At 38.5% G+C, this 23,882-nt stretch overlaps 1 protein-coding gene across 13 annotated transcripts in view; it reads left to right on the plus strand.

The window, feature by feature from the left end:
• LOC123518079 (serine/arginine repetitive matrix protein 2-like) overlaps positions 1-23,882 on the plus strand; it is a 121,181-nt gene that overhangs the window by 81,306 nt on the left and 15,993 nt on the right. For 9 of the 13 annotated variants that reach the window (XM_045278673.1, XM_045278680.1, XM_045278667.1 and 6 more), the window contains 8 exons: positions 1,080-1,646; positions 3,448-3,639; positions 4,205-4,410; positions 7,015-7,143; positions 9,881-10,033; positions 11,119-11,223; positions 12,575-12,883; positions 13,616-13,782. In XM_045278673.1, coding sequence (XP_045134608.1) covers positions 1,080-1,646; positions 3,448-3,639; positions 4,205-4,410; positions 7,015-7,143; positions 9,881-10,033; positions 11,119-11,223; positions 12,575-12,883; positions 13,616-13,782 — 1,828 coding nt within the window. The remainder of the gene's footprint in view (positions 1-1,079; positions 1,647-3,447; positions 3,640-4,204; positions 4,411-7,014; positions 7,144-9,880; positions 10,034-11,118; positions 11,224-12,574; positions 12,884-13,615; positions 13,783-23,882) is intronic. The other 4 variants (XM_045278674.1, XM_045278672.1, XM_045278677.1 and 1 more) reach the window with 4 other exon arrangements.

A 23,882-nucleotide genomic window follows, 5' to 3' on the forward strand; every position in this document is an offset into this window, starting at 1 on the left:
AGCCATAGATTTTTCACAGTATGCGATGCAACCCACTGGTGGACAAACACTTTGAGGTTGCCAGTTCATTTGGGTGTTCTCCCAGACAACACTCTCCTCTTCTCACTTCCCTGGCTTGATCAGTACTGCCATGATAAAAATTTATTTGTATCGCAGTGCGGGAGAGTTTGCCGTGCTGCCAATCGCAGGGAACGTGTTAAGGCAATTCATACCTAAAGCTTATGGTAGACCTGAATGATTAGCCTACGTTATGAATTACAGTCTTCCCTCTGCTTCTTGCTTCACTAGGATTATTTTGTCTATCACAAAGAAGAAACTTTCACCAGTAATTCTAAATTCAACCCAACAAACAAGACTCTTAGGGGTTGTGTTCTGCAGTCACATTATGATTTTTTGTTAGTGAAAAAAAAAGATGTAGCTATATATTCCCAAAAAAAAAAAACATATCTGTATATAAAATTCAAATTGACAAAAGTAATAGTTATTAAATACTATTACTATACACACACTCACCATATTGCAAATGTTTTCAGATGAGATTTATTATTCTTATTTAGCTTCTTACACCAGATCTTAAATGAAGAAAAAAGTGTTTCCCAAGAGTATATGTTCTAAGCAGATGTTTGTTTTGCATGGCTTGTGTTTGTGTGTCTGCTCACTGACTATACCACTGAAGAGGAAGATGAAGATAGAAAGGGAAGGACTAACTGAATGAATTATTAATTGATTGATTGATTTTAAGTGATTATAGCACAGAAAGGAAAGGAATAAAACAAGGAAAAGAGGTCCAGAGAGAGAGAGAGAGAGAGAGAGAGAGAGAGAGAGAGAGAGAGAGAGAGAGAGAGAGAGAGAGAGAGAGAGAATAATAAAAAATAAAAAAATCAGGAGAGGAAAAACAGAATAAAACATAGGAGTAGAAAAAGGAATAGAACAAACAAAAAAACTAACAGAAGAACAGGTAGAACTAGTACAAAAAGGAGAACAATGCTTAAAAAAAAAAAAAGAGAAAAAAGTAGAGACATCCCAGTAGAGGGAAGGCAGGAATAATAGGATGAGATGAGAATGCATTAAATTTCCAGGAGGAGGAAGAAATCAAGATGCTACGAGACTCCTTGGCACAGCGTCTGCCTGAGGAAGGGCCAAACAAGGGAGTAGTAGAGGAGCAAGTTAAGGTACCAGTGAAGGATCAAACAAAGACAGTAGTGAAGGAGGAGGAAGAGGAGGAGGAGGAAGAAGAGGAGGATGAAGATGAAGAGGTAGAGGAGGAGGAAGTAAAAGAGGATAAGAAAGAGGAGACCAAAGTGTTCAAAAAGGAGGAGGAGGAGAAAAGGACAGTAGAAAAGCAAGTTATAGACATCGTAGAAAAGCAAGTAGAAAAACCAGTGAAAGGAGATAAAAAGCAAATACAAATAGAGAGGGAGAAAGAGGAAGAAGAGGAGGAGGAAGAGGAGGAGGAGGAGGAGGATGAATATGAGGATAAAGAATATGAGGATGATGAAGAAGAGGAAGTAGAAGAGAGAACACCAAAGTGGACTGGTAATCGAGCACAGATGAGCAAAAAGATCATTCCAGTACCACCAAAGCAGGTCCTCTCTTGTTCCAGCCAAAACAGGCCAGCCACTACCACCACCATCATAATCAAACAGGTCAGGTGCTCCCCAGTGCACTGCCTCCCCATAGCAAGGCGCGTCACCCCCGGCTCTGCTTAGTCACTTCACCCAGTAGCCGAGAGCCATCCATTCCTGCATCACTACTCTAGCCTCTGGAAGTGTTGGAAAAATTACCGAGTCTTCTCTCTCACTGTACCAGTGCCTTCTGACAACTGAATGGGAAATAATTTGTACATGGTTGAGATAAATATCCAACAAATAGCTGCTTGATGAATATGAGTCCTTACATCATGGCGGCTTCATGTTAACAAATTTAGGCATTTGTCTTAAGACTTTAGACATTCCTGCATTTCATCTAGCCTGAGAATTTATTTTGATAAGAAATAATAAAATAGTCAGTCAACAGAAACAAGTAAAAGAGTTACACAAAACAATTCTTCATGAACCTCAACATGAGGGTAATGATTTTTTATTCCTAATCAGTTTCTGGCTCTGGTGAAAATAATTAAATAAATAAAATACAAGTTCCTTAAACTAAAATAAATCTTTTCTCTTTTCAATCTGTTGATAACTTCATGAGATTCTCTCGTGACAAATATGGGTGGATACATTCAGTCATGTCAACAAATTTATTGGTAATAGTAATGATTAAAGAAACAACTGTAAGAAATATAAAAAAGTTAGCATGATGGTCTAAGTTCACAGAACAACCTGGAAGAAATAAATCAATGTAAAAGAAAATCTCTAAGTGTTGTCTCAGACTTTTTTGGAGGAGGGAATTGTTAAATAATAATCCTTTGAAATGGATAGATTAAAGCAACACAGGCAAGCAAGCATAGACTGGTGCTGTGAAGACAACGGTTTAATTTTTCTGGAACATCTTGCCGAAAACCCTTTAAGACTTACACATTGCAAGTGTCTGCTTGCCTACATAGTACTGAGACAATGAATGGCAACTGACATCTTTATTAGTGTTTCAATTTATTCCATCCTGCCAGGCATACTTGAAGGGATGTGGTGGAGAGCCAGACATCACTTCCCTAACCTCAGTAATTTCTACAGGAGCTTAGTAGCACATGTAGGCAAAGATGTAGAATGGTGCACAAGAGAGTGTGTTTGATGCTTTTATAGACACCAGGTTTAGAAGATGTAGAGCAAAACACAAATAAATTGCATTTCATGCTTTTGTAGATTACCATTAGCGAGTGATTGACATTAGTTTTGGACCAGGTGTGTGTAGCCAGACAAAGCATATGTAGTTCCTCCCACATCCAACTTTGCCTATTTCATTAATAGCTTTCTTTAGAAGGGGAAATATTTCTTGATGTCTCTTGCAGTTGTGTCCAAGTTTACTGCTTTGGTAAATGGTTTATATTGGGATTTGATACATAGTCCCTCCAAACTCCTAACTTGAATGAAAAACCTGAATGAATTTTTACCTTACCTTTTGATTGAGTGAGTCCAACATCATTGTTTAGAAAACTTGATCAGTGAAAAGAACTTAATAATAAAACTGATTCCTTAAATGGACAAGACAGAATTGATTTCTTTTCTTAACATAGCTGACAATTTGATAACACATCCATCTAATCCTACACACCATTAGTGTGGGAATGTGTAATAACAAAATATTCAAAGTCAACTAAACTCTACCAGGACTACAGCAATTCATAAAGAGTCATATACTACTTTGAATGTCCTGATCACTCCTCTCAAATTTAAACTTAAACATTAGACTTTTTTTCCTTTTTATGTTCAACACAATTTCTAATTCTCGAAACACAGTTGAGGTTGTTACAATATAATGGCCAGTGTTTTACTCTCACCACTCTTGCAGGGAGCAAGTGAGGGGCCACAAAAGGCACCGGAGACCCCAGACACAGACCGAAAGCAGACCAAACTAGAAATTGTGCTCAACAACAAGCCAACCCAGCAGCAGCCTGAAGCCAAGCGTGCCTCCTATGCAGAGATCAAACTCTCTTCACCATCCACCAAGGAGCCACCCAAGACAAAGGGATTCAGAACAGAGGTTAGTGTCAATTTAATGCTCTATCTAATAACAAGTCAGCAATAAAAGTGTAAGTAGTGTCTCAACATTACCACTGCTTTCTCTCCTTGTTTCTAATTTTTACTTGGTCTCTAAACTTGCCCAGCCTCTTCCATATATTTCAGTCAAAATATTATCCTTGTCTGAGCTTTTGTTTCTTCATATTTTGATTTGAACAGTTAATCCACTGTTGTTTTCTTTCTCTTTTCTGTGCTCATGTACATTCAATTAACAAACGAAGGACTATCAGTTGACAAAAAGCATCATCCTAATGACAGCATTACCATTCCCATGCACTCTCATGTGGCAAAATTATCACAAAATTGCTGTCATAGTCCTTGATAATTGATATACAACATTCTCTTAGTATAATAAGATTTTTTTCTTCTTTTTTTCATTTTACTTATTTTCTTTTTTATAGTTCTTAGGTTACAAAATCTCTCTCTCTCTCTCTCTCTCTCTCTCTCTCTCTCTCTCTCTCTCTCTCTCTCTCTCTCTCTCTCTCTCTAAATCACTGCCACCATCATTACCACTGTCACATGTGCAGGTGCATGCCAAGGTGGAGGCAGTACCTCCGGAGCCAGTCACAGGACCAAAGCCAGGGCCAGGGCCAGGGCCTGGGCCTGGGCCAGGACCAGGAGAGGCACAGCTACAGCGAGCTAAGAGGGAACGCATCATCCCCATCATGATGGAAGATGATGACGAAGATGACGACACAACTGCCAGTGAATCACACATCCCTCTTGACAGCAAGTAAGTGTGGAGGCTGGGGAGTTATGTTCAGGTGAGAGTTGAATGATAAAAACCTGCCTATTATGATGGCCTGCTGGATCTAAATGAAGATAATGTAGGGGCTGCCAGACTTATTTTGTGGCTGTGTAACCAACAGCATACAGATCACACCTGATGTCTAATTTTTTTTCCAGTGTTAAAAGACAAGTTATTACACCTTTATTTTCCCATTAAGCAGTCAAAAGATTGAGGGTTTTCTTTACATATTTCTAACACATATCATAGAACAACTTAAATGCCCTTTTTTTCACTATAGCCATAGTGTTTTATCCATTTTATAATTCATTGTAGAAAATTAGAAAGATACTTAATTTGTTTTCTGGATCCTATGTCAATATGGTGAAGCTAAGAAGACTCATACATACAATTAGTATATTAGTAATTTACTGTCTAATATGAAAAGTAGCAAATTTTCCTTTTAAAAAAAATAATGCATTCGTCATATCTTGTAATAATTGATATACTGAGATAATTGATTAAATAATGTAGTGATTGCCTCTCTGGTAGTAAAAAAATTATAGATATGAGATGAATGAAAATTTCTTCATATAATAATGTGAATTAGTGAATTATTTAATCATTCACAATTTCTTACAGTAACTGTTTATGATTTGGCACAACTCACAAAACTGCTGAACTAAGATTATCTTAACACGCTCCAACCACTCATTTCCAAACTGCCACTTTCCAAAACACAACATTTGGATTTGAACATTACACAACCAAAATAAACAGAATGAGTGGGAAGATTCACATTATGTTCACCTTCCACACTGATCACTGCTTGCAACTTTACTGGTGGCACACTTGCCTACCTCTTGGCAAGCCCAGATTTGTGTTCTATTCAGGTGCAAAGGTTTCCTTTGATGAGTGAGCCAACTACTACTGTCTTCCTTGAGTAAGAGTACAGCATGTGAAGGGTGTCAGTCTGACTCATGGATTGCACTATATGAGTTCTGGGGTTTCTTCAGAAGGGTAGAGTTGGTGATTAGGAGTCCAACACATGATACTCATGTTGGTTCCTCCATGAGAGAAGCAGCATTTTCTTATAACCCTTGCTGGTATTATAATGACCTTATTAGGATCTCATAACTCTGTTAATTTCCATTTACTAATGTTTTATTATGGCAACACCATACAGTATTGTCCTGATCCATCTTGCAGTGGCTCACTTATTTTTTGGGTTGTGTTTCTGGAACTTAGGATTGTATGTTTGAGAGGTTGGAGTTTTCCATTCTTTATTGATTTTGAAAATTTCAAGCTATGCTATTATATTTTCTGAGTTCATTGTTGTTATAATTTTTTTTATCTGCTTGTGCTGCTTTCGATTTGTTTATACTGTCGCCTTTAGCACAGGACTATGCGACTCTATGCTGACTGCCATCTAGCTCAGCAATTTGCTCTACTACTATTCCAAAAATAAGGGAAAGTTAACTGATAATAAAATCATTTCTTAAGCAAACAAGTATTCAATTTTTTTTTTTCTATTCAAATAGGTGAACAAATTTGTTCTAAACCATCTTCTCAAGTGACAATTTACAGAAAAAATGGCACAATTTGCAAATTCACCACTTAGTGAAATTCAATATCATACAACATTTATTCATCTTATCTATGGTATTGGATGTCAAAATACACTACCTTTCTCTCTTCTTTTGCCAAAGTAATCTATCATTGTTGTCATTTGGCAAACATGTCTTATCCAGTGTGAAAACTTAATTAATATTTCTTTTCTAATGAAATAGTGGATCCATCAGATGATGTAAGTACAACAATGGTTAATTAATTCCCGTTATGGTTATTAACTGTTTCATCCACCAAACAAAAGCTTGGATACAACACTCCAAAAATTGATGAAAAAAAAAAAAAAAAAATTGCAGCAGCCTCAACAACACTGGACTTCCCACTAGCAGCACCTCATCTTGTGTGTGGCTGTGGCAGAGCACCCTCAAGACAGTGGCACACCCTCCAGGCACTAACAGTTTTCCTCCTTGACCTAGATAGAGTTCAGCCACCACCCTGGCACTTCATCCTCCTGCTGGCTTGCATAACACTCAAAGGACAGTGCCAGCCAGGAATAATTATACTCTCAGTGTCATAGATTTACCACAGTAATATTGTTATTTATGGACAGAAGAACATGGTAACTTGCCATTGATGAGCCTACATGTCTCTGTCTTGTTCTCCACCTTGCAGTAATTAAATCTACATTCTTACCAACACCCTTATTTACTAGTAAGATCTCAGAGTTGCAGATAAAATAGTCCAGTATCTTACAAATATAGGTAAGAGTTTCAGTAGACATATGAAGTCAGTTTTCTACAAGTTTTCAATTAAGACAGGAATGTGTAGACCAGTCAGCAAGTAAAACCATACACCAATGGTAATGTTGCCAGGTTCTCATGCCCTCAGGTGACAAAATTGATGTACTACATTCTATGACACAAGTCCCCATAATGCAGTGTATAAACTAACTAACCTCTGAGTCCAGCTAACCAGCCATGGATAAAATGAGATGTGGCAGAGTTTGTGTTGATGTCCATCCTTCCTCCTTGCTCCCCCCAGCAGGCGTACTGGCTCCTCCATGCCCTGCGGCAGTACACGCATCACCCCTCTGACCTCACAGCTCCCCAACAGTCGTCCCCCTGATCCTCGAACACCTCCTGTTTGCACTTCTGCACCAGAACCAATAAGGTCTGTTGCAGCAACCTTTGCAATGGTCTGTTTTATCATTATCCTCTTCTTCCTCCTTGTCATTTTGTTTCCTTTCACTGCCTCTCTTCCACTTTTCATTTGCTCTCTCTTTCTCTATGTCTTATCTCTCTTTTCTCTTTGTCTCTCTCTCTTTTGTACTTCATTTGTTTTATTTCTGCTCATCTTGTTTTCCATATATTTTGCCTCCTTATCTTTTGTTTTCTCCTCGTCTTTGTCCTTATATCTTCCTTTCCTTTTTTTCTTTTCTTTGGTCTCTAATTATTTCTCCTTTTTTTGTGACATATTTTGAACATAATTAAATGTGCTTTAGGAAACTTGTAGTATTTCTCTCATGTTCTATATATTCTTCTCTCATGTTCTATATATTCTTCTCTCCAGTTGTCACCTCCTCTTTAGTCTCCTCCATCTTCTTCTCAGTCCCCATCATCTCCTCCTCCTCCTCCTCCTCCTCCTCCTCCTCCATTAAATCAGTCCAGAGAAATTGTAATTTATCCAAAAATTACTTCACAATCCCCACCATAAATATGAACATCAGGTCTCCTCTTCCTCCTCCTCCACCCTCTTCACAGGTTCCCTATTCTTCCTTAGAGTAAAAACCTTTACCTTACTGTTTTAATCCTCCCATAGTAGTCTGACTCAGCCTGGCCTTCTTATTCATAGACTTACTGACTTTTACAGAACATGAACATTTTACTTTCTCTCAAATCTACGGTAATAACAGAATCTCCCTATCATATTGCACATTTAGTATTCCAACTCAAATTTCTCCTATTCTATGCAGTATATAAATGAAATAACTGTATAAATAATTTTTACCTTCATCCTTGCCCAAGTATATGCAAAGTCCTTTTTGCTACACAGTTTGAAAACAGAAAACATTTTACTTTTATCCATGCCCAGAATATATCCATTTATCATATATGGTATACAAACAGTACAGTGGTATCTCAATTTATGTCCTTCATCCATTCCAGATCTTTGGACTTTTACCAAACTATTTTTCCCATGACAAATGCAGTCACATAGTGTCAAATCCCACCATTCATCCACCTCACTAATCATGCAATTAATCATACAATTCATCCAACTGGTTCACATAAAATTCAATTTGTCATTTGTACACTTGCCCTGTGATTCGGGCAGCATAATCTTGTTACTTTCCGTACCACTTGGTCACTTCAGGTCAGTGTCACATCTTGACTTATTTTTACCTGTACAAGTTCTAGCATGTGAGTTACTATCCATAAAAAGGTCATATACTAAGCCAGTGGTATTCATTGCACAGCTCGCGAGCTGCTGGCAGCTTGTGATGACTCAATTTGCGGCTCTCGAAAAATAAATAAATACAGGTAACTCAATTTACACGATAGATGCATTCCAAGAGGCATCGAGTATTTCAAAATTTGTGTAAAACAAACTTGTAATTCTCATAAGAAACAATAGATGATAGGAGGGATGCAAGATATGGTCAAATCGTGTATAAGCAAACCGATCGTGCAAATTTAATTAATTATAATATTTTTTTGGTCGCATATTAACAAAAACATGTAAATTAAACACGCATACATCAAGAGTTACCTGTAAATGAATAAAAAAACAAAAATAAATAGAAAAGTAATAATTTTTCAAGTACGATACATACAGGCAACCCCAACTTAACGAACGGGTTACGTTTCTAAAAAAAAAAGTTTTTTTCTTCCTTTTTAGTTCTTTTTTTCTTCTTTTCTTTTCTTTTTTTCTTAAATATGCACATAGCCAGAGGTATACAGTGTTTTAATAACATCACTAGACATATTGGTTGTGGACAGTACACTGCTAAATGGCCACATGAACATAGGAATTTATTTAATAGTCTTAATTTATATTGATTTCTAAAAGTTACAGTAAATTGTTTATGCTTTCATGTATACATGGTAGAAAGGTAAGGCTGGCAGTAGTATAGTTAAGTTTATGTTAACAATTACACATTTCAAGTCTGTAACATTTGCAAGATGTCAACATAAACAGTTCCAAGATAAAAGCTAAACATGGGATATAGTACATAGCAGGGGAAAAAAAAAAGATGAAATAAGAAAAATATAAATGAAAATGCATACAAACCAGAAGACATCCAAAGTGCACAGCTTTAGTAACCCCTAATAGGAATCCTTACAGAAGGGAACCCCTGAAGTGACATACTACATGTAGAACAATATAAAATTAAATCTCTTGAATTTGAATAAAAATTGAAAATTAAGAAAATATTCCTTGTTTGATGTCAAACTTTGTCAAATTTCACTGCAGTCTGTTGATAACTTTTCAGAGTTATCAGTTTGATAATACTAAATATAATAAATATGTAGGTAAGAAACCCTAAGAAGATATTTTTTTACATTTACAACTGTACTTTATTTATAGCTGCAAGTATTGTACATTCCCATGCAAAGGACTTGCATATACTTAGGAAAGCATATACTACAGAAAATGCATAGCATTTAACCATTGCAACAGCCACTGTCTATTTTTCTTCAGTGACATTAAAGAACAACAAAATTTATTGTTGAAAAAATAGCCATTAACAATATAAGTAATTAGTACTTAGCCATACAAGTATCTTAATCCTCCTCTCTCTCTCTCTCTCTCTCTCTCTCTCTCTCTCTCTCTCTCTCTCTCTCTCTCTCTCTCTCTCTCTCTCTCTCCCTCTTCTACTACCCCTCACCCCTTCCACTCCCTGCAGGAAGTCACGACGGGAGCGGATCATTCCCATTGCCGTCGAGGGTGAAGGTTTGGTCACCCCGCCGCCCCATGTGGAGGAAGGGGCAGGGCTTGGTGCAGCTCGGACACACCCGGCCTTCTCCCGCACCCTGTCTGGCCGCCCCAACACCCTCAGGTAAGTCTGTGTATGTGTGGAGGGGAGGGTATTGCCTGAGGACCTTCCCTTTCTCAACTCTCTTGTGTTTTTTCCACTGTTCAATCTTTTCTTGTTCCTCTCTCAGTTGTGGATGTTTTTAATCTAATATTTCCAGTTTGTTGTCATTGATTTATATACTGTACATATTCTCTCTCTCTCTCTCTCTCTCTCTCTCTCTCTCTCTCTCTCTCTCTCTCTCTCTTTGCATGTACTGTTAGTTCCATTTATTTATTTTTTTTATTTATTTAATTTTTTTTTTCTATGTGATCATCCTTTTCCACTTGGCTTCCAGTAATAATCATATACTTACACGGGAGCATGGAGGCAGGCTTATATTACTGGCTCAGGGATGTGCTGCAGTGGGCATGTTGTGGCATTTCCACAGTGAAGATTTCATGTTTGTCACCTTCCTTTTTGCACATAACTAGTTCCAGTTTAGCCAAAGCAGATGATACCTTTCTCTTTGTTTTTGTGACTTCTCCACTATTGTGATTTGCTGTATGCATATGTCAGTTTCATTGTTTGTTGTTTTCAAGGAACACTGTTTGGCAAAAGCTCATTAATATTCTTTCCCTTGTGTCCTTTATTCTTTTTTTTTTTTTTTCACCTTTTTATAGTATGTTATGACACGTTAATATTTTATTGCACATGGTAGAGATTTTATTCTTTTCAGTGCTTGCATTTGGAAAATACAGATTACAGATATTTTTCCTCATGAGGAATTGCTACTGTTACAATCCTCTAATTTCTTCAGTTACTTTTAAATAATGAGCCTTGAATAATGCATTATGTTTTTTTGCCTGTGATTTCCTTGCTTTGATTATTTTATTATTTTCAAAAGTTTCATTCATACTAATCACCCTCTTAATCTTATCTATACATTCTAATGCCCCAGGATACTTCAGAGTGGGTGTGGGTGGGTGCATGTTTAACAGAGTATAGAAAAGGCACGTGATGTACATGCTATGGACACACTTGCTTTCAGTACTCTCAATAGCAGGTGAGGCTTTTTGCCTTGCTATCTGCAACTAATATGCTTGTTGCTTATGGCTATCTGATGGCAGTGGGATGGAGGGGGAAGCAGCCCCATCACCCTCTTGTCCTCAGAGGTCACCAGCTGACTCTACCACAGCTTCTACTTGGCACACCCACTTCTCCCACAGTAACAGGTACTTCCTCTCATTCTTTTCATGTGCCTCACTAAACATGTCATCAACCTGACCGCCTTCACTAAAGGCCAGTTCACACATGTCAATTTGCAACTAAAATTGGAAGTTGGTAGAGTTTCCAACTGAATATTGGTGCCTAGCAACTGGAAAAACCAGTCACAAAACAAGACCAACATGTTAGTTTTGTTCACTCAATTTGCAACTTTGTTTATGTTATGACATCATGGAGAAAGATTTGAAAATGTGGTGTCAATGTAGAGAAGAAGTTGGTGAGGAAAAAAAGAGCACATCTGGGACATAAAAGTGAATTCTACAACAAAAATAGCCAACACAAAAAGGTATTCGATGAGATAGCTGCCACTCTCCAATGACTGCCTCTCTCTATGCAGGGTGTTGTTGAGGTAAGGATTGAATACTTGTGATGATTTAATTGTCATCATCACAAGTGGAAGACATCTTGTTGGGTAGCTGTTTGTTTACATTCACTTCCTGCCAAGCAGTCCATACTTCCAGTCTCTATGTGTGAACATGTTCCAACTAGAAGGGCTCAGTCGATGCTTCTACCAACTTGCAATTTCAGCTGCATATTGGCATATTGACATGTGAACCCACCTTAACATCATGACCTATGTGGACTGTCATGGGTTCCTACCGTAATCTTGTCACCAGAGGACAGTAAGTAATTGAAAATCACTGTCTAATGCTCTCCGTACACATTACCATTGCTATTCCATTTTTCTGAGCACCATCACCATTACATTGTAGCTGATACATATTTATGCTGATTATGTATTGTCAGGATGAAATGAACCAAACAGTTTTGACACTATTACCATAAACTTATCCATTCAAGTTTTCCTCTTAATTAGCTACTTTACACCCAATACATTCCTTACATTCAAACATCTTAAACATGCAACACTGGTACACTCCAAACATAACACCAACGGCACATCTCATCCACAGCCTGACAAAATTCAAGCTGGAAAATAAACATCAGTGAAAGCTAAACAAGCTGACACCACCACTGACATCACCAAAATATGCTTTATGACTCCATTGCATTATAGACCCTCTCTCTACCTTCTTTCATCTCTCTTAGCTGTATGTGTGTTCCATGCAACCCTTCTAAAACTTATAATCTCATTTAGCCATTTAATTCAAAATCTCTTTTATCCATTTAATTCTCTGTCCTGCCTTCCTTCACTATCTGTGTTTTTTATTTTGCAGACTAATAGTTCAAAGCTACAGTAGCTTGCTAAGATGAGAAGAAATCATTCTTCCTAGATATGTTACCTGCCTCCCACTCCTAACATCCACACCACATCCTGACCTGTGTCTTCCCTTCTAGTCGGGGACGCGGCTTCCTGCTCGACCACAGTGAGAGCTTCAGTTCAGCTGGGGAGGAGGAGGAGGAGGATGAGGATGACGGTTTCCAGATTCTGACTGCAGAGTCACTCTTTTCGACTCTTCTCAACCGAGTTCGTTCCCTCACACGGAAAATGAATGCAGAGGATGGACGAGGCGACAGAGTCCGCATGACATCCAACCGACCAACTCCTGACCCCAGCGGAGGACCAGGGATGCCTGGGGCCGTCCATTCAGGCTCAGCTGGATTCTGGTCATCCCTCTACAACTCCCCACGGGACTCTCCAGCCAGGTGAGAGGAGGATTGAGTGACTGAGTGATTCAGTATGGTGCTATAATAGATTATAACCTCTCTTAAATGAATTTTGGAAGCAGCAGACAAAATCTAGAGCAACCAACTCAGTTTGAAAGTCTTGTATTCAAGAATAATCTTGAGCCACCTGTGGCATCAAGATCCAAATCAAGCAACAGTGGACACATGCCACTGATTGGAGAAGTAATCACCAGTTGACAGGTGGTCACTTTGTCTACATCAGTGTAGCAACACATGTAGTTCATTGCTCAATGATTTTTGCACTTTTTTGTGTTTGAATTATTACAGTTTTCAATAAACATGCTGTCAAGAGAGAAAGTAGAGAAGAGAAAAAGGTGAATATATTATTAGCACAGAAGCTTCAGTTGATCAAGAAGGTAAAAAGTGGTGGGTCTGTAAAGGTGGTGTGTGAGGAATATAGTGTAAAAAACATTTGATATCTGTAAGCAAAATCCAAACTTAACAAAAATGTTATGTAGTAATGGTATTTTATATTATCAGATTGGATAGTGTCCTTGATCAAAACTGCAGTACTGTATCTATTCCTCTGTCTTTCATAATGCAGTTGTTGATATTAGCCACTTCTAACATAACTTAATCTTAGTGTCACTATTGCTTCATCAGACCGATATTCCCCCTTGGTCAATAATACTAAGGTATGAGCATATAGACTAAGCCACCTTACTACCATGATCTCCTTGAATCCTACAGAAGGATCTCTGAAACCATGTCACGCAGCAGCCTTGGTAGAGATGAGGATGGCCTGCCAGGTCTTGGCTCTCCTCTCTGGACCCGCAGTGTGTCACGGGATCCCTCAGATGCTGACACTCTCTTCTCCGAGGCATCATCCAGCGCCCAGTTTGGCACGCTGCCCAGAGGTACGCAGTAAGCCCAGGGTCCTGATCCCATCCATAAACACACACATGCATACACATAAATACATACATGATGTTGGTGTAGTTTAGCAGGATATTATCCTGGAGACATACTAGGCTAAAAGCTATGGCAGCTTCTCTTTTATTTGATTTTCATGTGAAAATTTCCTATTTGCCTTACAATTTTTCTGAGGAAGGTCCAAAACAACCACAGAAAAACTGTACATCATATAGAAACAGTTGACATGAAAATCAAGAGAGGATAATCTGCCATAGCTTTCAACCTTGTATGTATAATGAGGTACAAACATACAGCAGGAGAGCAGCAGCAGCAGCAGCAGCAGGACCAGAAGGCATAGAAGCAGAAGTATCAACAGTATCATTCCCCTCTCCTCCTTCCTTCATCCTTCGCATCACTACCTCTACTCCTTGCATGCATGGCCCACCAAAGATATATCAGGAAGAAACTGAAAATTCATGAACATCAAGCTGAACAGATATTGTCAGTTTGCCCTCTTTTTTTCTCAAATATTGTCACAATATGCATCGCATACCAAATTTTCCTTCATTTAATGAATATTCCATGCATCCAAAATTTCCTAAAGCTATGGAATATTTCAGCTGTTGTACATCTTTGACACATTTCAAATTTAACATATTGTTATTGGTGCCAAAAAGAATTTTTCCTTGCACAAAAAAATGTCAGCACATTCAAATTAGATATTTAACATCAGACTTCACACTATCTAAATGAAACCTAACTCTTTATGGGAACTTTTTTTTTTTTTTTCTCCATCTGAATTCTTGAACAGACACTTTTACAGATGAGAAAAAGGGACAAGAGTAAGGGAGATTTCTGATCCATGCAAAAAGTGTTATTGTTAGGTCATCTTCCATCACACACACACACACACACACACACACACACACACACACACACACACACACACACACACACACTCGGCTCGGTAGCTCAGTGGTTAGAGCGCTGGCTTCACAAGCCAGATGACCGGGGTTCGATTCCCTGGCCAGGTGGAGATATTTGGGTGTGTCTCCTTTCACGTGTAGCCCCTGTTCACCTAGCAGTGAGTAGGTACGGGATGTAAATCGAGGAGTTGTGACCTTGTTGTCCCGGTGTGTGGTGTGTGCCTGGTCTCAGACCTATCCCAAGATCGGAAATAATGAGCTCTGAGCTCGTTCCGTAGGGTAACGTCTGGCTGTCTCGTCAGAGACTGCAGCAGATCAAACAGTGAATTACACACACACACACACACTCTACTGTGTGTGTGTGTGTGTGTGTGTGTGTTGTGTGTGTGTGTGTGTGTGAGAGTGGTGTTCATTGTAAACACTTGGTGGGTCAGCATGCTTCTTACAACATGCGTACAATTAACTTATTAATACCTTCACTCACCACAAGCCTTAATCTGGATCATTGTTCTATTTCATAATAAGGCTGCAACTATTTATTTTTCTATTTATTTATTCATATATCAGTTTTATTCATTATACGTTAATTGAATAGTGTTCATTATTAAATCTGAATAATCAGATAATCTGGATTCTAGTGTTCAACCTATCATACATACAAATAATGTATAGATAAAATTAACATGTCTCCACAATGTTAAGTCTATTGGTGCATTGAAAGCACTGGATGTGAACATTTCAGATCACTACTAAAGAGTCGCAAGAGTTGCTGGCATTAAAACAAAGATTCAATGCTGATTGCTTGTTGAACTTAAAGTTCTCACATCCTACTTTGTGATTATCTCCTGTATGTATTTATGTGATGAAAACAGTCTTAAGGATTCATTAGAAAAAAAAATTTGCATACCCTTCAGACAGTTATCAGTATTACAGTAAAGTGAAAATATATACTCTTGATTGTTCCCATTCCATAAACTCAAGCTCACAATCGCTCAGTTCCCTACATAAACAAGAATACCAGATCTGGATTGCAGAGATAAAGATATCAAAAATTGCATTAATCAAGCATTTTCCTCAATTAACTAATACCTTTCATTGAAGTCAGCCCTTAATGTCAGACATTTGGCAAACATGATCCAGCAGGTTGTGATGACTGTCCAGCTAAACTATTATAGTCGCATATTTCTTTTCTTTTAAGACTTCTAACAACATGACTCCATGGTCCATAAAGCAGGCACTCCATATTGGATAGCCATCTGTATCTGCTTATCTCTCTCTCTCTCTCTCTCTCTCTCTCTCTCTCTCTCTCTCTCTCTCTCTCTCTCTCTCTCTCTCTCTCTCTCTCTCTCTCTCTCTCTCTCTCTCTCTCTCTCTCTCTCTCTCTCTCTCTCTCTCTCTCTCTCTCTCTCTCTCTCTCTATACAATATGACCAGTTAGGGCTAGTGTTGCCTTTCTCAGCAAAAAAAAAAATACAGGCAGACAAGGGCAAGGTATGACAGACACCCCAACTAGCTCAAGGAAGGGTGAGGATGTGTGCTGATGGAGGAGGGGGTGACTTCATAATAAAATCAAATGAAGGATAAAGCATTGAGCTTGCTGTGTACATGTCCTCTCATTCACTCATTACTGGACATGAACACACACACACACACACACACAGTACGGATTAGCACGCAGCAGTAACAATATAAACTCTAATTAGAAAATAAACAAAGAAATAAAAAAACTACACCAGCTTCAGATTCAGATATGTTGAGTAAAAAATAATAAATCCCATAACCTTCCTTTGACCTTTCTTGATGTGCCATGAAGGGACCTGTGAAGGGGAAGACACCTCCTCCTACAGCAAACTGATCATGTACACTGTATTAACACTTAATAGAATAGCACATTACAACCAAATAAACCCAAAGACATTAAAACAAGAGAAAGACACAAGTGAGTATATTCTTGTGTTTTGTTTCAGTAGTATTGTAATATTTATGGTTTGCCAGTTATTTTGATTTTTTTGTTTTATTAACTAATATAATAATGACTGCATTCAGTAGTAATTTTTAGTTGATGATGATGATGATGATGATGATGATGTTGTTATTAGCATTGTTGTTGCTGTTTTTGCTGCTAGTGTGTGGACTAATACAAGAGGTGTGTGTGTAGTGAGCGGGCGGATGTGTTGTTGTTGTTGCAGTGAGAGCACTACGCCACAGCCTGCATCTGCCGCCCCCTCGCCTCCACCCAGACCCCTTCTTCCTCACTGACTTCTCCTAGCTCCTCCTCGCCTCCTCCTAGCATGGTTGTAGTGCTGCTGCAGTAGACCTCCTTCACTGCCCTCTCATGGGAGGGAGGAAGTGACCCTTACCCTCTCCTCCTCCTCCTACTCCTACCCCTTCTCCTCCTGCGGCCTCCACACATACACGCCCGAGCACACCAACAGCCGTGATGTGGTGCTGCAGGTGTGTGGCAGAAAGGATCCCAGTGAACTAAGATTCGGAAGAAGTAAGTGCAACTGCGGTGGATCCAAACCTTCCCTCCTGTGCTGTTACCGTGTTCTTGATGATGGTGATTATGATAGTGATGAAACCAATAGTGATGATATGGGTGCTATTTCACTCTTACCATAAACTGGTGCATATTCCATGCTCATATGTGGCTCCCACTAGTGATGCAGTGGTGATACCACTGGTGGCACTATTGGCATACCTATGTGTCATGGTTCCTCTTTTCTCCTGTGTCTCCCATCTGGTGCATTGTAATATAATACATTACTATTACCACTACAATGATTGCTGCCACTACTGCTAGTTCAATGTGCCATGTTGAGTAATAGCTCATATTTTCAAAGATTTAAGACATATTTTTTCTTCTTTGCCACAGTTATAAGATAGGCCTCTTTTGTTAAGAATATTTCAAAGATGCTGAGAGAAATTGCTAAGTATTAATGCCTTGTGGAAATGAAGGCCCCATGGAGTGTAGCCTAAACCCACTATTGTGTGCTTTGCAACAAAGTATGAAAAAATATGGTGGTGATTCTTGAAACATAAACACTCTCAACTTTTATTTTATGACCAACAGTCAGTCATTGGAGGGTGCCTATTGTTGTCTGTGTAAAGTATCATGCTGGCACAAGGCAAGGCAGCTGGGAGCTTGAGTAGCAAGGGAAAAAATATTTGAACAATTGGACTGATCTATCTTGTCACTTCCTTACCCTAGTCTTTTGCTGTGGGGATCAAGAGAATGTGTCACTAAGACCCAAAAGATGAAAGCTGTTCCTAGCCCACAGCGCCTGCCAGTTTAGCCTCCTTGTTACTGCCACAGCAGGTCTGAGTACACTCCCCGGCCTATCCTGTCCCCGGATGCTGGCTCAGACTCTGCTACTCTATGCTGTTTAGGATCTTGATGTAGACATAGCATAGAGACATTCATATTTATATATATACTACATATATATATACTGTATATATATATATACTGCACTCAAGAGTATGTTCTTTATTTTTTATCTTTCTCTAGTAAGACAACATTGTATTTTGCCTTGTATCTTCTTTTGTTTTGTATTTCCTTGTACAATATGTATACCACCAATTTCTCCCTCTTGTGCATGGGTAGGAGTGATGTGCTTGTGTTGGAGCAGAACAATACTCTTGTGTGATATTATAGTTGGCGCCGCCTCTCGGCTAGATGTTTGGGGGACCTGTTGTGTTGTTTGCAAATTAACAACAAAAGTGCCAAGTCTCTGCATGTGTTTGTTTCTCCACAGTAGTAGTCATTCTCCCTGGCAGCCCCAGAGAAACCTGCCAGGCCCAGGGTGAGGCCCCTCCTGCCCCCCCACAGGGGTCCTCAAAGATGACATGTAACCTTCTTCTTTAACACAATCAAGAGTAGATTATCTATAAATACTTTCATAAATTATAATTACCTACAAGATACTCATTTCAAAATCTGAATTTGCCAGTGCAATTTTTCACTAGTAATTATTTCATTAAAAGCTTATAAATTCAATACAGTTGCTTTTAGTTTTTTTATTAAAAATTTATTGTGGGGAAGGTTACATATCAAGTGATAAAAAAAAAGTATCCTGTCTTGACACTCTTGCCTACCAATGAAGAGATAAAAAGAGAGATATAAAGATAAAAAAAATTGTGATACCAAGTACAACTACATACTATGACAGTTTTACAGTTGCCCATCACAATTCTGCCCCTCTGATCCTTTCTTCCTAGTCCAAGAGCAGCACAAATTGGTCATGCCTAAGACATGCCATAGCCCAGCAAGGGTGGAGGAAATGGGGTGGGCAGTGCAACCCTGTTTCTCAGCCAGCCAAGACAGCCAAGTCATAGGAAAAGAGAGGAAGTACAACAAATTCAGAGCATGTGCCTCATGTTGACCCAGACATTTCATGGATGATGCCAAATATAAAGACTGTCATAGACAGGGTCAACTTTTGGAAGAAAAGAAGGTGATGCAGCAATGTTGCTGTAATAAAGAGTCAGGGCATCAGAAGTAAAATATTTAGCTATAATGGCTCCAGGCTGTTTTGATGGGTGATGCTGGATTTAGAGACAGAAAAATACATAATAAAAGGAAAGTTTGAGGTTAAGTGAACATACATGCTGCAGAGAATGTTTATTTACAAATTCATTTTTATTTTGTTTTTGTTTTATTATTTCCTTAAATTTACTATTACAGCAAGATTATATATATATTTCTTTATTTAATTTTTTTTTTTTTTTCATTTACCAATAGTATTAAAGCAGTAGATGCCTGGGCTGTAGTGGCACAAGCACAGAATAAAGTGTTGACAGTGACAGTTGGTATTGGTGCTTGTGTTACCTTGAAATTCAATCAGAGTTAAATTGAATGGGTAACAAGGAAATGAGATGAGGTCAGAAAATTAAATAAAGGAAAGGCAGGCAATGTAACCAATGACTGATGCTGGATGGCTTAAATCTAAGACACTGAAATGGAGTAAGTCACTATAAAAGAGAGGCCCTAAATGGAAGATTTTCATACTCCATTGCAGCAAAGGAAGAGAGTGAATGAGTGTGGTCAGGTTATGCATGTATATTCATAATTAGAATTATAAACAAACTTACTGAACCAATGGAAAAAGTACCTAATAAATCTGATTGTGTGCCTTTCTAGACAACATCCCCACCAGAGAGATAGATAATGTGCAATATGAAAAAAAAAAATCAAATAAATAAATAAGTAGAATAAAAATTTTAAACATACCATAAAAAGAATTTAAAACATGTGTGTGTGTGTGTGTGTGTGTGTGTGTGTGTGTGTGTGTGTGTGTGTGTGTGTGTGTGTATTTACCTAGTTGTATTTACCTAGTTGTAGTTTTACAGGGCCTGGGCTTTATGCTCGTGTGGCCCCGTCTCCATATCTACACTTATCCAATCTTACTTTAAAAGTGTGCACACTCTTTGCAGACACTACTTCTTCATCTAAACTGTTCCACGTCTCAATACATCTCTGCGGGAAACTATATTTTTAATATCTCTCAGACATCTTCCTTTCTCAGCTTTTTACTATGCGATCTTGTGCTTGGTGTCATATTCTTCTCTCAAGATCAGTTTCTCATTATCCACTTGGTCCATTCCGTTGATCAATTTATAGACTTGTATCAGGTCTCCTCTCTCCTTCTTTGTTCCAAGGTTGGTAGATCCATAGCCTTTAGTCTCTCCTCATATGTCATCCCTTCAAGTTCTGGGACCATTCTTGTAGCCATTTTTTGTAGCCTCTCCAATTTTCTTATGTGTTTCTTTTTATGAGGGGTCCACACTACTCCTGCATATTCCAATCTAGGTCTTATTATAGTATTTATCAATTTCTTCATCATTTCTTTGTCCATGTAGTGAAATGCTACTCCAATATTCCTCAGCAAATTATATGTTTCTCTAAAAATTCTATCAATATGGCTTACTGGTTGATTGTTTTCTTCCATCGTCACTCCTAAGTCCTTTTCCTTTTTGACTTTCTCCAGTTCTACACCATCTCCCATCTTATAGATTCCCACAGGTCGTCTTTCACTCTTTCCCATTTCCATGACATGGCTTTTGTTCACATTGAATTCCATTTCCCACTTCTTACTCCATTCCCAGATCTTATTTAGGTCTTCTTGCAGTATTTCACAATCCTCCTTTTGCTTTATAACTCTGCACAGTTTCGTATCATCATGTGTGTGTGTGTGTGTGTGTTTATGAGTGTTGTGTGTGTGTGTGTGTGTGTGTGTGTGTGTGTGTGTGTGTGTGTGTGTGTGTGTGTGTGTATTTACCTAGTTGTATTTACCTAGTTGTAGTTTTACAGGGCCTGGGCTTTATGCTCGTGTGGTCCCGTCTCCATATCCACTTATCCAATTTTTCTTTAAAACTATGTACACTCTTTGCTGACACCACTTCCTCACTCAAACTGTTCCAAGTCTCAACACATCTTTTGGAAACTAAATTTTTAACATCTCTCAGACATCGTCCCTTCCTTAGTTTCTTACTATGCGATCTTGTGCTTCTAAAGTCATATTCTTCTCTCAGGATCAGTTTCTCATTATCCACTTCATCCATTCCGTTAATCAATTTATAAACTTGTATCAGATCCCCTCTCTTCTCTGCTCCAAGGTTGGTAGATCCATTGCCTCCTCATATGCCATCCCTTTAAATTCTGGAACCATTCTTGTAGCCATTTTTTGTAGTCTCTCTAATTTTTTTATGTGTTTCTTTTTATGGGGAGTGCACACAACTCCTGCATATTCCAATCTAGGTCTTATTTTAGTACTTATCAATTTCTTCATCATTTCCTTGTCCATTTAGTGAAATGCTACTCCAATATTGTGTGTGTGTGTGTGTGTGTGTGTGTGTGTTTACCTAGTTGTATTGTACAGGGTTTGAGCGGGGCTTATAGTGTCCTGTCTCCATATCTCCATTTATCTAGTTTTTCTTTAAAGTTATGCACACTATGTGCTGTGACAATTCCATTATCCAATGCATTCCATTTTTCCGCCATTCTGTGTGGAAAACTGTATTTTCCAATATCCTTCACACACTGCCTCATCCTGATCTTCTTTTCATGTCCTCTTGTCCTTCCATCTTCTTCTGCCAACAGCATCAGGTCTTCTTTGTCTATCTTTTCAATATCATTTACTATCTTATACATTGTTATTAGGTCCCCACATTCTCTTCTATCTTGTAAGGTTGGCACTCCCATTTCCTTCAGTCGTTCTTCATATGTGAGGTCCTTTAATTCCAGCACCATCTTTGTAGCAATCTTCTGTATCCTTTCCAATTTTCTTATATCCTTTTTAGACCTCAGAGACCATACCACTGCTGCATATTCCAGCCTTGGGCGTATCATGCTTGTGATGATTATTTTCATACCTTTATCCATGTAATGAAATGCTACTCTTATATTAGTCAACATCTTATATGATAGTCCAAATATCTTGCTTATGTGTTTATCAGGGCTCAGATTTTCTTGTATGATCACTCCAAGATCTTTTTCCTCTTTAGTCTTCATTATTTGTTCCTCTCCCATCAAACAGTTCCATACTGGTCTTCTCTTACTCTTTCCTAGTTCCATTATGTGGCATTTCTTGGCATTAAACTCCAATTTCCACTTCTTGTTCCATTCATAGATCTTGTTTAAATCTTCCTGCAATGGCAGACAGTCCTCTCTGGCTTTGATAACTCTTAGCAGCTTTGCATCATCAGTGATTAAATTAATGTAACTGTTTATCCCAATGTGAATGTCATTTACATAAACTTGAAACATAATGGGGGCTAACACTGACCCTTGTGGCACTCCACTAGTTACTTTACCCCAAGATGAGTATGTATCTCTGATCACAGTTCTCATTTCCCCATCCTTCAAATAATCTCATGTCCATTCGAGCAAGATTCCACGCAGTCATCCAATGTTCACTAGTTTCCAAAGAAGTCTTCGGTGAGGGACTTTATCAAAAGCCTTTTTAATGCCCAAGTATACTGTGTCTACCCATCCATCTCTGTTTTCAAGTCCTGCAATAACTCTCGAGTAGAAGCTTAATAAGTTTGATACACATGACCACCATGTTCTGAACCCAAACTGTCTGTTTGATATGACTTGCTCCTCTTCTAGAAATTTAACTCATTTTTCTTTGATAATTATTTCACATAACTTCCCTACGACACTTATAAGTGACACTGGTCTGTAGTTTAGTGGTTCAGTTGCCTTTCCTCCTTTAAATATCGGTATTACGTTGGCTCTCTTCCACTCTGGTTGAACTTTCCCTTCATTTATTGAACTTTCTATAACTTTCTATAAAGCGTTGGTTATCACTTGGTGTATGTTTCGATTCTGCCATACGCCTGGCAACGCTACTTGGTTCCATCTTTCTTTCTCATTATTCATTCCTTATATGTGATCTAACACTTGCTTAATTTGGAGATAGCAGAACCTATAGCCCCCCTCTCTCCCTGTACATACATCTAGGCCAGTCTCCAACTCCTTTTGTAGTAATTTCTGCAAGCTGCTCAGCTGTGTGCATCCTGCTCGGTGGCTACACTGTGTGTGTGTGTGTGTGTGTGTGTGTGTGTGTGTGTGTGTGTGTGTGTGTGTGTGTGTGTGTGTGTGTGTGTGTGTGTGTGTGTGTGTGTGTGTGTGTGTGTGTGTGTGTGTGTGTGTGTGTCAAATGTTTGCATGTACATATGTATGTATTTGAGAGAGAGAGAGAGAGAGAGAGAGAGAGAGAGAGAGAGAGAGAGAGAGAGAGAGAGAGAGAGAGAGAGAGAGAGAGAGAGAGAGAGAGAGAAGCCTCTGCACAGGCTTGTTGAAAATTTAGGGGGAGGGAGATGCACATATGTACATATATAACATCTAAAACCTTACATAACACAGTTATCTTACTGAATGAGAAGAAGAGTTTGGAATACAAAAATACCTATCTCACAAGACGTAACTGATGACTAATAAAGAATACCACAGATTGATCAGTAGTAAGTGGTACCACGTTATGCTAACAAAAGTATACGTTACACAAGATAAAACCATAAATAGTTATAATTTTGTGGCTGGAGATCAAACAGAAGAAGATGAAGAAAACATGAAAATATTTGTTTCCCAAAGAAGCAAGCTGTATATAGCTAGGAAAGCTGTTATATTTAGCACCACTGGGATAGAGTTGTAGTTGCAAGAGTAGCATT

The sequence above is a fragment of the Portunus trituberculatus genome, chromosome 43, assembly GCF_017591435.1.
Source record: "Portunus trituberculatus isolate SZX2019 chromosome 43, ASM1759143v1, whole genome shotgun sequence".
Lineage (NCBI taxonomy): Eukaryota > Metazoa > Arthropoda > Malacostraca > Decapoda > Portunidae > Portunus > Portunus trituberculatus.